Source organism: Mustelus asterias, chromosome 21 (assembly GCF_964213995.1).
Source record: "Mustelus asterias chromosome 21, sMusAst1.hap1.1, whole genome shotgun sequence".
In the NCBI taxonomy this organism is placed as follows: Eukaryota; Metazoa; Chordata; class Chondrichthyes; order Carcharhiniformes; family Triakidae; genus Mustelus; species Mustelus asterias.
Window position 1 is genome coordinate 8,872,579 of NC_135821.1, and position 16,947 is coordinate 8,889,525.

At 39.7% G+C, this 16,947-nt stretch overlaps 1 protein-coding gene across 1 annotated transcript in view; it reads left to right on the forward strand.

Annotated features, from left to right (window-relative positions):
• The window catches only part of sacs2 (sacsin molecular chaperone 2), a 91,721-nt gene extending 76,818 nt beyond the window's left edge, over window positions 1–14,903 (forward strand). The window contains exons 9-10 of the mRNA XM_078238413.1: window positions 3,877–9,926; window positions 9,960–14,903. Coding sequence (XP_078094539.1) covers window positions 3,877–9,926; window positions 9,960–14,903 — 10,994 coding nt within the window. The remainder of the gene's footprint in view (window positions 1–3,876; window positions 9,927–9,959) is intronic.
• The last annotated feature ends 2,044 nt before the right edge of the window (window positions 14,904–16,947 follow it).

Genomic DNA, 16,947 nt, shown 5'->3' on the forward strand with positions numbered 1-16,947 from the left:
TTTTGTGTGATGGATGATGCTATACTGGATTCCCATTTGATTTATCACCGCTCACCTTAACCATCGTCATAGGAGCAGTTGACCTCCTCCCTGACCAACTGGTGGACTTTTTCTTCAAAGTTGGTGGGGACCTTAATCTGAGGCATCCCTCCACCCAATTTGGATCTCTCCCACTTCTTGTGAGCCAGCTTGTCCTGAATGAAAGTAGATGGAGAGAGTGTAAGCAGATGCGTGCTAGGGTGGATGATAAGGATGCCTTGCATGTGTGGATGGTGAGTGGGAGCACTAAGACAATGGGGACACAACCCACAGGGAAGATGTAGGTTTTTGTGGGAGAGTGACCTGGCAGTGAATGAGCTCCCTGTGTGAGCGCTGAGAGTGATGAGAAGTGACTTAGCCTGGCAGAAAAGAGGAGATTGTTCACCCTTTTCTGGCACTGGGCGTCTGTCCTCTGCAGGGCATTGGTGCTGACCACTGCTGCTACTGCCTCCCATGTAGGGTTGGTGTCCCTGTTAGCTGGTTTCTTCCCTGTGCACTGATGCCGAATGTCACATGCCTCCACTGCATTCAGCTGTCTTGTGGCAGAGGTGTCAGAGGACCTGAGGGCAGCCTTTCTTGCAACCTTTCCTTGCCATTGACCAAGGAGAAGTGTCAGGTGAGTGCCAAAGTGGCAGAAATATGGCACAAAAACCCACTGTTGCTACCAGTGAGCTAACTGCCGCTTTTCTTGCCTATCATCGGCCTTTGACAAATTTAGGGAAAATTCTGTCCAGTGCCTTTAACATAAGCATCCAAAGGCACTTTATTTGTGCATTATAAAACTAAAGTTGATTCCAATGCTCAAGGAGATATTAGGCCAGATGTTCAAAAGCTTGACCAAAAAGGTAGGGTTTGAGGAGGAAAGAAGTAGAGAGGGAGGTTTTTGACTTGATTTATTATTGTCACATGTACAAATATACAGTGAAAAGTATTGTTTCTTGCATGCTATACAGACAAAGCATACCGTACCTAGAGAAGGAAAGGAAAGGGTGCAGAATACAGCATTGCAGTTATAGCTAGGGTGAGATAGGTCCATTCAAAAGTCTGATGGCAGTAGGGAAGAAGCTGTTCTTGAGTTGTTTGGTACGTGACTTCCGACCTTTGTATCTTTTTCCCAATGAAAGAAGATGGAAGAGAGTGTGTCCGGGATGGGTGGGGTCCTTAATTATGCTGGCTGCTTTTCCGAGGCAGCGGGAAGTATTGACAACGTCAATGGATGGGAGGCTGGTTTGTGTGAAGGAGTGGGCTTCGTTCATGACCCTTTGTAGTTTCTTGCGGTCTTGGACAGAGCAGGAGCCATACCAAGCTGTGATACAACCAGAAAGAATGCTTTCTATGGTGCATCTGTAAAAGTTGGTGAGTTGTAGCGGACATGCCAAGTTTCCTTAGTCTTTTGTGAAAGTAGAGGCGTTGGTGGGCTCTCTAAACTATAGCATCAGCATGGAGGGACCAGGACAGGTTGTTGGTGGTCTTGACACCTAAAAACTTGAAGCTCTCGACCATTTCTACTTTGTCCCCATTGATGTAGACAATGGCATGTCCTCCACTACGCTTCCTGAAGTTGATGACTATCTCCTTTGTTTTGCTGACATTGAGGGAGAGATTATTGTTGCCGCACCAGTTCACCAGATTATCTCTTTCCTGTACTCCATCTCATAATTGTTTGAGATCCGACCCACTACAGTGGTGTCATCAGCAAACTTGAAAATTGAATTGGAGGGGAATTTGGCCACACAGTCATAGGTGTATAAGGAGTATAGCAGGGGGCTGAGAACACAGCCTTGTGGGGCACCGGTATTGAGGATGATTGTGGAGGAGGTGTTGTTGCCTATCCTTACTGATTGTGGTCTGTGGGTTAGGAAGCTCAGGATCCAGTCGCAGAGGCAGGAGCTGAGTTGTGAAGTGATACATTCTGAATGGGAGAACAAAGAAAGGGTGCAATTCTTAAAGGGGGTACAGACCTGGAGGTATATGTGCACAATTGTTAAAGCGGGCAGGGCAGGTTGAGAAAGTGATTGAAAAGATATACAAAATTCTGGACTTTGTGAAATAGAGGCATAGAATACAAAAGTAAGGAAGTTCTGATGAGCCTTTATAAAACATTGGTTCAGCCGGAACTAGATTTGTATCCAATTGTGGGCACCACACTTTAAGAAAGATATTTTTGGAGGGCCGAAGGGCCTGTTCCCATGCTGCATATAAAAGCTTGAGAGAACATGCAGAAAATATTTTTCAGAATGGTTCCAGGAATGAAGGACTTCAAGATTTTGAATGCCCATCAAGTATCCTTTTAACCTTCTCTAAAGAGAACATCTCCCAAGATAGATTGGTGAAGTTGGAGCTGTTCCCTTTAGAGAAGAGAAGGTTGAAAGGAGACTCTCTACTTCTTTCCTCCTCAAACCCTACCTTTTTGGTCAAGCCTTTGAACATCTAGCCTAAAAGTGTGAGGTGATTCACTTTGGAAGGAGTAACAGGAATACAGAGTACTGGGCTTAATGGTAAGATACTTGGTAGTGTGGATGAACAGAGGGATCTGGGCGTCCATGTGTATAGATCCCTGAAAGTTGGCACCCAGGTTGATAGGGTTGTTAAGAAGGCGTACGGTGTGTTAGCTTTTATTCGTAGAGGGATTGAGTTTCGGAGCCAGGAGGTCATGCTGCAACTGTACAAAACTCTGGTGCGGCCGCATTTGGAGTATTGCGTACAGTTCTGGTCGCCATATTATAGGAAAGATGTTGAAGTGTTGGAAAGGGTGCAGAGGAGATTTACCAGGATGTTGCCTGGTATGGTGGAAAAATCATATGAGGAAAGGCTGAGGGGCTTGAGGTTGTTTTCGTTAGAGAGAAGAAGGTTAAGAGGTGACATATAGAGGCATACAAGATGATCAGAGGATTAGATAGGGTGGATAGTGAGAGCCTTTTTCCTCGGATGGTGATGGCTAGCACAAGGGGACATAGCTTTAAATTGAGGGGTGAGAGATATAGGACAGATGTTAGAGGTAGGTTCTTTACTCAGAGAGTAGTAAGGGCATGGAATGCCCTGCCTGCAGCAGTAGTGGACTCGTCAACATTAAGAGCACTCAAATGGTTATTGGATAAACATATGGATGATATTGGAATAGTGTAGATTAGAGGGGCTTTAGATTGGTTCCACTGGTCGGCGCAACCTCGAGGGCCGAATGGCCTGTACTGCGCTGTAATGTTCTATGTTCTATGAAGAGTGTTCAAAATCTTGAGGGTCTGGACAGGATAGAAACTGTTCTCAATGGCAGTAAAGTCAAGAACCAGAGATCACCAAGATAAGGTGAATGGCAAAAGCACCACCAGTGACATGAGGAAAAGCCTTTTTACTCAGTCAGTGGTTCGGATCTGGAGTGCACGACCAGAGAATGTGGTGGAGACTGGTTTAATCACGGCTTTCAAAAGAAAATTGGATAAGCATCTAAAAAGGTTTCAGGGCTGGGGAGTAGGACCAGCTCTCCTAGAGTGTCAGCATGCACATAACGGATTGAGTGACTACCTCCCGTGCTGTAACCATTCAATAATTCTATGATTCAAAATGGCTGAAAGACATTCCAGTGATTTAATTGATCCTTTTTGCCTCATAACAAGATTAACTTTAGAATCTCACTACAATACTAGATTCATATAATGCTCCTGACAATATAAAATATTTCTAATGTAGATAGCTTAGATTGTTTACTGTAACTAAATATTTTTGATAGCTTACAAAATCTGTAACTGTTTTTGCATTGCATTATAAATTCTTGTAGCATTAAGTTTAATTAATAATGTTGGAAACTTTACAATGGAAATTCTTTCTGTTCTGTTCTTCCAGAATTATTTTCAAATCTCATCTGCTTGGATGTGAATGCTGTAAAACAGCACATTAGGAAAGCACTACCTGATAATTGGACTAAAACGCTTGGTCGTGTGACATGGAACATCACAAATAGCCAGCACCCTCCGATACACTGGCTTACACAGTTTTGGGACTTTCTGAATAAGAATTGTAAAGCTCTAGATAAATTTGAAGGATTGCCACTTATACCACTTAGCTCTCTAAAGGATTCCACAGCCATCCTCCAACTAGCACATTTGTCCAAGAATATAACAACCATATTTCAAATGCAAAATGGTTGCAAGTTACCAGATACAATCGGCAGTATAATCACAAGAGCTGGAGGTAGTGTAGTTCAAAGCAGTGATGACTTTCTAAAGCATCCACAATTAGCTGAGTACGTGTTTGTACCAAACCCAAATAATGTTTTGAAACTGTTTTTGAATCTGGGATGTGATCAAATAGTAAAAGAGATTGGTTCTATGTCAATTGAAGACAGAAGATCATTGAGAGGTTTTCTTGCTGAAGCATCCATATTTGATACTGATGAGACAATTATGTTATTCAAGTTGCCAATCTTTCAACAAATGGCGTCAATTAGACCTACAGATGAAGGACTTATTACAGCTGGAACATATGGAGCCGTGAGTAATGATGTTTACCCTGAGATCCCAGATGACATGCCTTTACCAGAAACTGTACTGAAGTGTGTTGATGAGAAGGACAGGAAACTCATGTTGATGAAGGGAAAATTGCTGACTGCAGCAGACGTTGCATTGCTCATGTTGAGAGGAGTGGACACCCAAAAATATGAGCCTGAACAGATCGAGAAGGTAATGCTCTGGATTCTAAAAAACAGTGAAATACTTTTTAAACAAAAAACAGAGTTATTCAACAAGTGCAAAACTCTAAAGTTTTTAACATCAAAAGACAAAGTTGTGCAGGCTTCTGCCTTATTTGATCCAAACAATGTGACATTTCAGCATCTCTTTCAGCCAGAGTTTCAGCACTTCTTTCCCCCTCCACTTTATTGTAAGGATGAGAAAGTTTTGCTGACATTGCAAAAGCTTGGGTTAAAATCAAAAGAAGATAGTATTTCACCAGATGACCTTTTAACTGTGGCACGATTGATAGACAGACAACATAGTCAGGCTAGTGATATTGGAAATATTTGTAAAAAAGCCGAAGCTTTAATTAAAGTATGCAATACAACCTCGCTTTTGGCCATTTGTTCTTATCAAACTGTGGAACATTTATTGTCTTTACATTGGGTGCCCTGTAACAGTCTTCCAAAAATATCAGCAGAGAGCAAAAGAAATATTGATTTCCATATGCCTGAAAATGTAAGAGATTCAAAGTTTGCCAACATTATTGGGTTAATAATGCCACTTACTGACAAGTTTACCGAGAAAGCAAGCAAAATCCTAGGACTACTAAACTTTCCACCACCTAAAAAGGTGACTGAAAATCTTCTAGTTATAATTGACCAAGTATGCACCAATAGTAACTCGCAGTGCAACTTCCTGACAGATTTGCAAAATATCTATGAATATATGCAGAAGCATCTCAGTCAATTTAAGGTCCTCTTACTGGCCTTAGAACAGCCATGGGTATGGAACGGAACCGGGTTTGCGTACCCTCAGCAAATTGTTTTCTCCTATCCTGAAAATTTAGATCTCAGCTGCTATGTAAAGAGAGTCCCACAGGAAATAGCACCGTACAAAGAGTTACTAACTGAGTGTGGAGTCAAAGCAGGCTACAGCGATGATGAAATTATTCAAATCCTATATTGCATCAAAGATAATACGGTTAAACTGAACTCTGGCTATGGTAGCCCAAGTGAATTGAAGACTGTCATTTCAATACTTGATTGGATGTGCAGAAATAATCTTTCATTTAATAATGATCTTCCCGTTCCAGTGTGGAAAGGCACCCACGGTGAATTCTGCTTGAAACCATGCTCCCAGGCTGTTTTCTGTGATTTAGACAAGGGAATACTGGAGGATATTAACAAAAATGAAAACATTTATATTGTTCATAAAGAAGTAAGTCTTGCAATAGTTGAATGGTTGAATGTGCCTCCCTTGAGTAGCAAAGTTCTGAATACTGATTTAATTGGAATAGAACAATATGGACAAGTGGAACCTATTGTACTGAGAATTAAGAACATTTTGAAAGAATATGATCAAGAACACGATCTCTTTAAAGAGCTGCTTCAAAATGCTGAAGATGCTGGATCAACAATTTGCAGTTTCCTCGTGGACATGAGACAAAATAAGGATGCACCTGAAAGTCTTATTGATCCTGGCATGGCTTCATGCCATGGACCGGCACTTTGGTCATACAACAATGAGTGTTTTACTGATGATGATTTTCACAATATAACACGAATTGGAACAGGTTCCAAGGAAAACCAGATTGATAAAATTGGTAAATTTGGACTTGGATTTAATTCTGTTTATCACATAACTGATGTCCCATCAATCCTCAGTGGAAAATACTTGCTTATTTTTGATCCAAATGTTACTCATCTTAAGAAACATATCCATTCTGTAAGTAACCCTGGAATTAAACTTAACCTTTATGAGCATAAACAATTAATTCAAAGATTTCCTGGACAATTTAACCCTTACAATGGAATATTTGGATGTAATTTTAAAATTGGCACTGGAGAAAATTTCTACTATGATGGAACTCTCATTAAGTTACCCTTCAGGACACCAGAGGAGGCTGTAGCATCAGGGCTTTCTAACAAGTGCTATAACCAGAAACACATTATGTCCTTGGTGGATAGTTTCAAACAAATGTCAAAAGATCTTGTCATATTCTTAAAGAATGTGAGAAAGGTGTCACTGAAATTTATCAGCGAACATTCGGTTCATGAAAACCAGATCATTTCTGTTTTCAAAATGGAAAGACAAGTTCTGAATATAATTGAGATGGCAGATAATTTCCCAATCAAAAAAATGCAACAAAATGCTGTCAACATGTTGGAAAGCACAAATAAATTCTCTAAAAAAATTCGAAGTTTCAGCACCTCAACTATTATACAATTTACAGAAGAAACTATAGATAATCCCAATCATATAAAATATTGGCTGGTTCATTCATGTTTTGGGATGGCAAAAGCCTTGCAGATTGCTTGTAGTAAAACGACATATACTTATTTAGCCCCCCCTCTTGGAAGTGTGGCCATACCCCTCAAAAAGAAGAAGGAAACCGGACATTGGATGCCAAACACTGAAGCCCATGTGGGACAGGTATTTTGTTTTCTACCTCTTTCTATTCAATGTGGTCTTCCTGTTCATATAAATGGATCTTTTGCAGTCACCTCAAACAGGAAGAATCTTTGGAGCTCTGGGCCAAAGGGAGATTGGAATCATGCCCTTTTGGAAGATGCAGTGTCTACAGCTTATGTCACATCGATTTCACTCATGCAGCAAATGTCGCAGAAGGGAGAATTTGAAAATTATGACTATTACACTTTTTGGCCTAATGTGAAAAATGTAGATAATCAGTTTAGAGTAATAGTGGAAAATTTCTACAAAGCAGTTGCACATGGAATCAATGGTGTTACAATCAAAGCATTCAGCAATGGAAAAGACTGGTGCCCAATAAATCAGGCTCGTTTTTTAGATTCACTAATTCTTAAAAACAAAAGAGTTGGAGAGTCTGCAGTTACTGAATTTTCCAAATTTCTTTCAAAACCCTTTATTTCAGTTCACTTGCCAGAGTGGGTTAAACAAAGTTTCATTGCCAGTGGTTGTGGGCATTCCATTGAGCAAAACACATATAATTGGGAATTGTTTTACAAGGAAATTGTATTTCAGAACTTAAATGTTCTCAATCCCAAAACTAGGAATGGTTTCATTCTTTATGCAATTGATATGAGAGATTCATCTATTGATGAAATGTTGAGGATAAAACCATGCATGCCAGCTAGTGGGAAGGAAGATCTCCAATATATCAAAAATCTTGTCCACCCAGATGGCAAGATAGCTTGTCTTTATGATGAAGAAGATGGACGGTTTCTCGTCGGAACTTCAGAAGATTTTCTCTACCCTGAGAGATTGCTAAGGCTAGAAATGTTGGGAATGACAAAAGACAAAATTGCTTTTCCTGAATTACTTGAAAGAGCAGAGACAATTAAACAAATATGGGACCTTGATAGGAACAAAGCATATCAAAGAGTTCGTCATATCTTGGATTTGCTTAAAGACCTAATTCAACTCAATGATGACGACCAACAAAACTTGCACAATGTGCCATTTCTTCCTGCTTTTCTTCCACATTGTCAGGAAAAGAATGGTTCTGTAGATACGATTGTTTTGACAAAAGCAAAAGATTTATACAGTTGCAAATGCCAATCACTCGTGAATATGACAAAAATGGTTTTAGACAAAGAACTGCTAAAAGGAACCAAGCTATCTATAGAAGCAGTTTACTTTCTAGGTTTGAACAGACAACCACCCATTGGGACAGTGTTGGAACAACTGAAACATACATATACATGTAATAATCTAACAACTAGTGATCTGAAAAGAATAACTAAAGAATGTTACATCTATTTGACTAAACAATTAAAGGGAGATCCAGAAGCGAAAAAAGAAATATTTAATGCTGCTCAAGAATTTCCCTTTATTTTAGTTCATGGACAGTTTGTGCCTGTCAAACTGGTTGCTCGTAAGGTTTCATTTGATGCTGTTCCATACCTTTATGAACTTCCCAAAGAATATGTAGAATGTGAGGAGTTGTGGAAGTGCCTAGAGATTAAGGAGCAATTTAAGCTGCAAGATTATGCCTCTGTGCTGAAAAGAATGTCAGAAAAATACCATGGATCGAGGCTCTCTGATAGTGATCTTGCTGTGTGTCTCAGAATTGTAACAACTGGATTCATTGAAGCACCAGAACAGGAAGACATCTTGCAGAGTGTCCTCCTACCCAATCAACACTGTATCCTCCACTCCGCTCAAACATTACAATACAATGACACACCGTGGCTTGTAGTAGGAGACGATGTAAATCTCTGCCATAATCAGATTGCTAGAGAAACAGCTGTCCGCTTTCATGTTCAAACAACAAAACACAGAGCCATGAAAAATCTACAGGTCAAAGATATGTCTGTATGGGCACAGGAATTTGGCCAGCAGGAAAAACTGACAGTACGTTTAAAAAATATCATCAAAGCTTATCCATCCAAGAAAGATATACTAAAGGAGTTGATTCAGAATGCAGATGATGCTGAAGCCTCAGAAATTCATTTTATTTGGGATCCCAGAAAACATGGCAACACAAAGACCTTTGGCGAGGAATGGAATACCCTTCAAGGACCTGCACTGTGTGTTTATAATAACAAGAGGTTTACAGACAAAGATATTGAAGGAATACAACAACTTGGAGAAGGTGGCAAGCGCAACAGTCCAGAGAAAACTGGAAAATATGGTCTTGGTTTTAATTCAGTGTACCATTTGACAGATTGTCCCTCTTTTATGTCAGGTGACAGTATGTTGTGTATCTTTGACCCTCAGTTGGCTGTGCTTGCCACAGCAAAACCACATTCTCCAGGTGGTATGTTTATAGTCAACCAAAAGTTTAAAAACACATTTGAGGATATTTATACTACCTTTCTTCCATCCTTGTTTGATCTTGAACTGGGTACCATGTTCCGTTTGCCACTGAGAACAGCAGAAATGGCAGAAAAATCAGATATCTCAAAACAGGCAGTCACTAAGGATGTAATTTTGGAATTGCTGGAGCTGTTGAAAGAAGATTCTGACAGTCTCCTTTTGTTTTTGAATAACATCAAGAAAATTAGTTTTCATAAAATAGACAAAAAATCAAACGAATTGCAGGAAATTTTTACTGCAGTAGTAGAAATGTCTGAGGAAAGCACCAGGAAAGAAGAACATTTAAAGCATTATATCCGACAGTGTTCAAGTTCTACAGCGGCAGTACCCAAAATTGAATCTCATCAAGTCATTTATGAAATGGAGATTCGATCTTCTATCAAACAACCAACCAAATGGATTTTGGCAAATAAGGTGGGAGTTGGTAGTGCAGATGCAATTGAGTCAGTGCAGAACTTTTGTTCTAACTTGGGTCAAGTGCTTTTGCCCCGGAGTTCTGTTGCAGCTTGTATTAACTGCAACAATTTTCAAGGTAAAGCCTTTTGCTTCTTGCCTCTGCCCATAGAGACCGGTCTCCCTGTACATATCAATGGAAACTTTGCTGTTGACTTTGCCAGGCGAGACCTTTGGAAACAGGATGGACAAAGCGGAAAGATGAAATGGAACAACTTTTTAAAATTACACCTGATTGCTCCTTTATATGCAGATTTACTTGATTACATTCGGAAAAGTTTTTCTGGCAGCAAAGTTGGTCCTCTAAAATTTAATAATTTGGAACTATGCAGAAAAAGTATTGAACCTCATTACCTATGGTTCTTCCCTCATGTTTCTGAAGAAGTACCACAGGAATGGCAATTAATGATAAGTCAAGTTTATAGATGCATATGTCACAAAGGTCTTTATCTGATCCCTATAGTCAGACATGAGAGTAGTCAACTTCATAGTGAAAAGAAGATCATTACTATTACTTGGTCCAGTTTGACTAAAGAAAAGAGAGCTGAAGTTCCTCATTTTGTAATTGTCCACACACCTGAAAAACTGATTGAAATCTTAGAAGACATTGGCATGAATTTAGTACTCCAGTCTGACTATACAGCCAAAGTTTTGAAAGGTTTAGAAAGAGCTTGTATGGATGCCTTTGTTTTAAACCCAGGCACAGTCAGAAAGTTTCTTCAGATCCATCCACTGAACAATCCAGAGCTAACAAAGACTATCCATCCTTTACTACTCAATGAATCCTTGATTAGAGATGGCATCAGATGCATGGCACTTTTGGACTACTGTCTCTCTGATGTCAAGGAAGGAAATTATAATTGTATAAATAGTTTACCTCTATTGGTAACACAAGATAACATGTTGGGCAAATTTAGAAGGGCCTGTCCCAAATATATTTCTAAATTTCATGATTTATTTCCAGAATCCCAGGTGTGTTTTGCAAATTATGATATCCACAAGAAATATAAAGACTTCTTAATTGCAGCTGGCTTTTTGGAAGACTTCACAATTTCAAGGGCTGAGCAATTCATCCGAATCAAACTTGGGTATAAATTTCAGATTAACTCCACTGATCCACACCAGTGGCTGAACTGGACTGAAAATGAGCAGTTCGTAGAATGGCTGAAGAAACTGTGGAAGTATTTTGAGGGTCAGATGAGGTATGATGATGATAAAGAGAACACAATTGATAAACTAAAGTTATTATTCTCAGACCTTGCAATCTTACCTGTGTTATGTCCAAGTTATAATGATGATCAGCATCTCCTTGCACCTCTTGGATCGTTAAGTAGCGTTATCTGTGAAATGACCCAAACTAGTGTAGCACGAATTCTGCTAAAGCTGGGGTTTGCTAAAATTGCTGCGGATTACTTTTCATTGAAGGTAATGTTTAATTTTATTAGACCTAATTCACTGAAGACTGATGACAAAAACTCCATTCTGCAACATCTGCGTCTGACAAAATTAAACTGGAATAGTTTAAATGAGTGGGAAATGGAAACCATTTTAAGATTCCTTCATTCTGGAATGGAAGCAAGTGATGATAAGCAAAAGTATCAGGAACAACTGAAAACACTCCCACTTTTTGAAACAATGGAAGAGACTTTTGAAAGTATTGAAATGTACAATGTGATTTACATTCTAAATACACAATTCAGTGACACATTTCCACAGTTGTATAAATTAGACACTTCATGTATGTTTTTAAAAAAAACAAGGATTAACACTGAGGTGTCGGAAGATTTGGGGATTCAAGTTATTGATGATCTGCAGTTCTTTATGGATTACATTGTTCCTAACATTGAACAAATATTTAATGATCAGAAGCTGGATGTCATGCGCCTGTTGTATAATATAATCTGTTGTTATATCACTGCTTATGAAATGAAGAAAGAACAAATTGTATCTAGCCTCAAAAATGTAAAACTGATCAAGGCCAAGGATGGGATATTTCAGAAGATTTCTTATTTCTATGAAAATAGTGGACGGTTATTTAAAATTATGATTCCGACAGAAAATTTTGTTCCTGAGAACTTTTTTAAAGATATGGGATGCCACTTTGATGATTTGAATTTGAACAAATTGTTGAAGGATCTGGGATTAAAGTGCTCTGTATCTTCAGATGATTTTGTTGATTTTGCATCGCAAGTTTCTGAAGAAGTGAAACTGCGTGCTCCTTTGAAAGAACTAATTGAGAAAAGTGATGCTTTAGTCACACACTTGTGTAGCATAGATGAGGAAAACCTTCACAAGAACTTTTATGAAAAAGTAGCAAATATTAAATTTATTTATCCACATAAAGTTCGGGAGAGTTTGCGTAGCTTGCATTCTCCTTATGCAGAAGGAAGGAATTTTGTTGCTTTAAAAGATTCATTGGTGAAGCAAAGGGATGAAGATGAAGAGCTGGTTTGGACCTCTATGCCTATTCTACCAACCAAATGTAGCCAGTCAAGAAGTAATATAAATAAATTTAAAGCTGCTGGTGCCATCTATAGTCCTCCAGAAAATATAGTCATAGCAAACCTGAGAAAAGTTTGCTTAGCACCCTGCAAAAATCATAATGTTTTAAAAATCAGATCAAAAGTGCTTCAGACTGCTTATGGCTTTCTTCAAAAGCATTCATTTGATGTCCAGACCCTGACAGATCTTCCAATTGTTCTTGTGGAAGAGGATTCTAAGCTGGTAAAAATCAACCAAGTGGTGTTCTCTTTACAAAATTATCTCGAGTTTCGTCCGTATTTATATCGGCTCCCCCCTCTCCTAGCTCCATATCGTGAGTTTTTCCAGAAGTTGAATGTTGCTTTGGAGCCATCTGCTTCCCACCTCACCCAAGTGCTTAGATCACTTTATGAAGATTGCAGCAAAGTAACTAGTTTAAATCAGAACCAAATGACAACCGTGAAACGGACTCTTTATAACCTATTTACACTTCTGGAATCCAAGGTAGAGGAACGAGTACTTGAAAAACTAAAGCCATTGTATCTTCCAGCAAGTGATGGCATTCTGTGTGCTTCGGACACTTTATGTTTTAATGACAGGATTACTACAGGTTCCAGAAGAGATGCCAATGCTTTAAAAGGAAAGTTTAATTTTCTTCTAGATCTGGGTGAATGTTATCTAAATCCTGATCCTTACAAGCAAATAAATCTTTTACAATTTCTACCCGAAGAAATTCGACCCAAAATGCTTTCACAATTAACACAGGAAATACTTAATGAATCAGTTCTACGCTTATGTCCTTATGGAGATAATTGCGTATTCAAAAATGATTTTCACAAGCTTCTTGTGTCCTCTAGTTTTAGAGTTGGGTTAGTGAGTTTGTTAAAGGGTCAGTGCAGTGGAGAGTTGCCTGTGAGTGGCATTGAGCATAGCTGTGAAAATGTCTTTTCCAAAATGCAAATTATTTGCTGTGAGAAGCTGGAAACAATCCTTTGCTTAGGTACAAAACAGCTGAGTAACACCAGCATTGAGAAACACGTGTACACTAAAATGAACAACATGGGAAGTGGTGTGGTTTACCTGGAACACAGAGATAATGTACCATTCAGCATGAAAACCGTCATAATACATTCTTTGGCAACAGAGATTAATTTACTCTTGAAGAATGCCTTAAACAAAGATTCACTATTAATCCTGGTGTTGATGCTCAGCTGTGAAAATCCACAAGACATCCAGAAAGTATTGGAAGGGAAAGGCATTCACACTAGTAACTTCAAAATTGAGGCTTCCCTGGAGCTGCCTAATCCTGGAGAACTAATTCCTGAAGAACTGATTCACACACTGGAAATGGATATTATGCATAATTTCAGAGTTGGTGAATATGTGGGTTATAAAAGCCCCTCTTCCAATGACTATCTGTATGCCATTTTTATTGAACGATTAAGCACAGACGTATTTATTAAAGATATTAGGATGCAAAAATATAAAATAAAAATAGGTCCAGACTCATTCATTGTAGTCAACCACCTTGATCTCTATAAATTCTCTCAACAAAAAGTACCCGAGGAAGTATGCCAGAATCTTCTTGTATTGGATATAGCAAAGGACAAACAACAAACAGTCAGCCAGAAATATGAATCTTTTGACAACATTAAAAAAGAAATTCAGGAATATCTGAAAGAAATAAGGAATCTCCCAAAGGATGAGAGGCAGAAGGCAATTCGCCGCCTTTACCTCAAGTGGCACCCAGACAAAAATCCAAACAACATTGAAGTGACGACCAAACTGTGTCACTTTATTCAAGAAAAGGTAAAGCAGCTGGATATAATCCAAGCTGAGAACGGGAGCAGCTCAACATCTTACAAAACCTCCTTTTCTGGTAAAGAAGAAGATTTTTCTTCTTTTTTTAACCAATGGAACAGAGAAGCATCAAGGCACAAACAGAGTCAATCACAGCAGAAAAAAAATCCGTCGGCTAATGAATTCTGGTCATTCCCAAAGAAAAATCAGTCCAATCCAGATGAGGCTCAAAGATGGTTTAGACAAGCAAAATGTGACCTTAAAGCAGCATCCAATGACCTGAGGTCCACTGGTCTAGACTGTACTGCCACTGAATGGCTTTATTTTAAAATCCATCAAGCAGTAGAAAAGGCTTTAATAGCTGCAGAGTACATAAAGAGTGGAAAATGGAGAAGTGACCACAGCATTTCTTTCCTTGCTAGCCAGGTATCCAGATACAACACAAAACTGTCAAACCTGGAGAACATAGTGAACAAACTTAAAGAGCATGGGGTAGACAGCAAGAAGACCCAGTATCCCAACTACCACTCACAGCCTCATGTCCCAAATGACCAGTTCAAGACAAGGCATGAACATGAGGTTCTGGATTTAGCACAAAAGGTATTGGACACTATTGAAGAATACATCTTGAGCAACTCCTCGAACCAATCACCTGTTCAGTGATCAATACTGTTTCACTGTAATTAAAAATCAATATCTGACTTTAGATTAGAAATACTGCTAGTTCAAAGAAATTGCAGGATAGACCAGAATGTGTTTAATGTGGTTAAGTACATTAAATCTGTCACCCACAAACACTGGTATGTTATGAACTGTTCTTTAACATTGTCCCTGCAAGTTTTTAATACCGAGATGCCGAGCAGTCAAACAATTTACTGAGTTAGAATGCTGACAAATAGTTAATAATTTCACTGTAATTCAGTTTCTCATATGTACATATCTAATAATGAATCTAATGTCAAATAAATGTTTCTGTTCAGTGAATATCAACTGAATCTAAACCCAATTTCTTCATTCACTCATATTCAGTTTCGGAAACAACAATTTCCAATTGAAATAAATAAGTTCACTGAAATATTTTTACTTTTGTCTGAACAAAACATATTAAGTATGTGGTTCAAATTATACAATCGTTCTGTGGGTAACATTACACAGTTCTAATATTGCTACAGGGAGAAACCTTACCAAAAATGGCAGTGTTATTTCCAGCGAGAAAACTGGCGTACTTCTCTCGAGAGAAACCAGTTGGTTTTCTCTCCAGACCTTATGACAAAACCAAGGGATGTGTTTCACGCTGTCCTGAAGGAGGCGGGGCCTAAACATGCTAACAAGATGCAGCTGTACAGACAGCGGGGATCAGAGAGCCATCTTTAAAAGGTGCCCTGATTAGAACCTGAGTAAACCTCTCCCTCAGCCCACCATAGAGGTCTCGGGGGCCCCCCCTCCCCTGATTGGAGTCGACACTTCTCTAACCACCCCCTCCGATCATCAGTTCATTCCGCCCCCCCTTCCACAGTGGGAGGTGGCACTCACTGCCCAACAGCCATTGGTGGCATCCCCTGCTCTTCCGTCAGCTCCGGTCCACAGCCAAATCTGAACGAATTCTCCCTCAACACCCCCCCCCCCCCCCCCCCCCCACCCATGAGGTTCCCAATGGGGCCAGCACCTAGCACTGGTTGGCACTGCCAGGTTAGAATGGGCATGGTGCCAACCTGGCAATGCCAGTCTGTGCTAGGGGATATTGCCAGGCCATGTCCCTCTCCCCAGGGGTTATACTCAACAACCTTGGAGAAGCCCCCACGACAGGTTCATGTCCAGGTGAACTTGTTGTAAATGGTGACAGCATGCCAGTGCCTACTCAATATATGGTGAGGAGGGGAAGTCCCGGAGAGAGTGCTCACCAATAACATGCTAATATATTAAAATTAAAATGTCCCATGACATGTTTCACGCCACTCCACTGGCGAGAGGCTGATAAGATTGGAACTTTCTGGATTTTAACACGTGCCACCATTCCTGTAGACAGTACAGGCTCAAAATTGCCCCAGAGTTTCAAATTAAAATACATTAAAGTAATCCAGCCACAGCATCTAAATTTCAGTTACAGTGTAAAACTTTCCCTAGGATTTGGACAAGTGAATAGATTGTCAGAACAAACTTGTAATTTACTTTACAAAAACTGCACTGTTTAATTAGATACGCGGGTACATCTGTCTTCTTTTTATTCATTCGTAGAATATGGGTGTCGCTGGCTAGGCCAGTATTTATTGCCTATCCCCAGTTGCCCTTGAGAAGATGGGTGTTGAGCTGCCTTCTTGAACTGCTGTAGTCCATGTGGTGTAGGTACACCCACAGCTGTTTGGAGGGGGAACAGGGACAAGAACAAAAGATAAAAAGGGGAATAAGGACAATGATAGAGAGAGAAATCAAGGGCCAGAATGATTCAGGGCAGCAGTGAGGAATAGTGGGAATGGGACAAGTAATGTTAAAAAGCCTTAATACACAGAATGTTCACAATAAACCAGATGAATTAATTGCTCAAATAAATGTAAACAGGCTTGATGTAGTACCCCATTCCCTTCCTGCCTGCGGAGTCTGAGCCTGCGGTGTGACCCGCTCTCTATATGAGCTATCCACCATACTCCCTGCCTGTGGATGCTCCCCAGCCACTGCTCCAGCTCCAGAACCCAGGCTTCTAGGAGCTGCA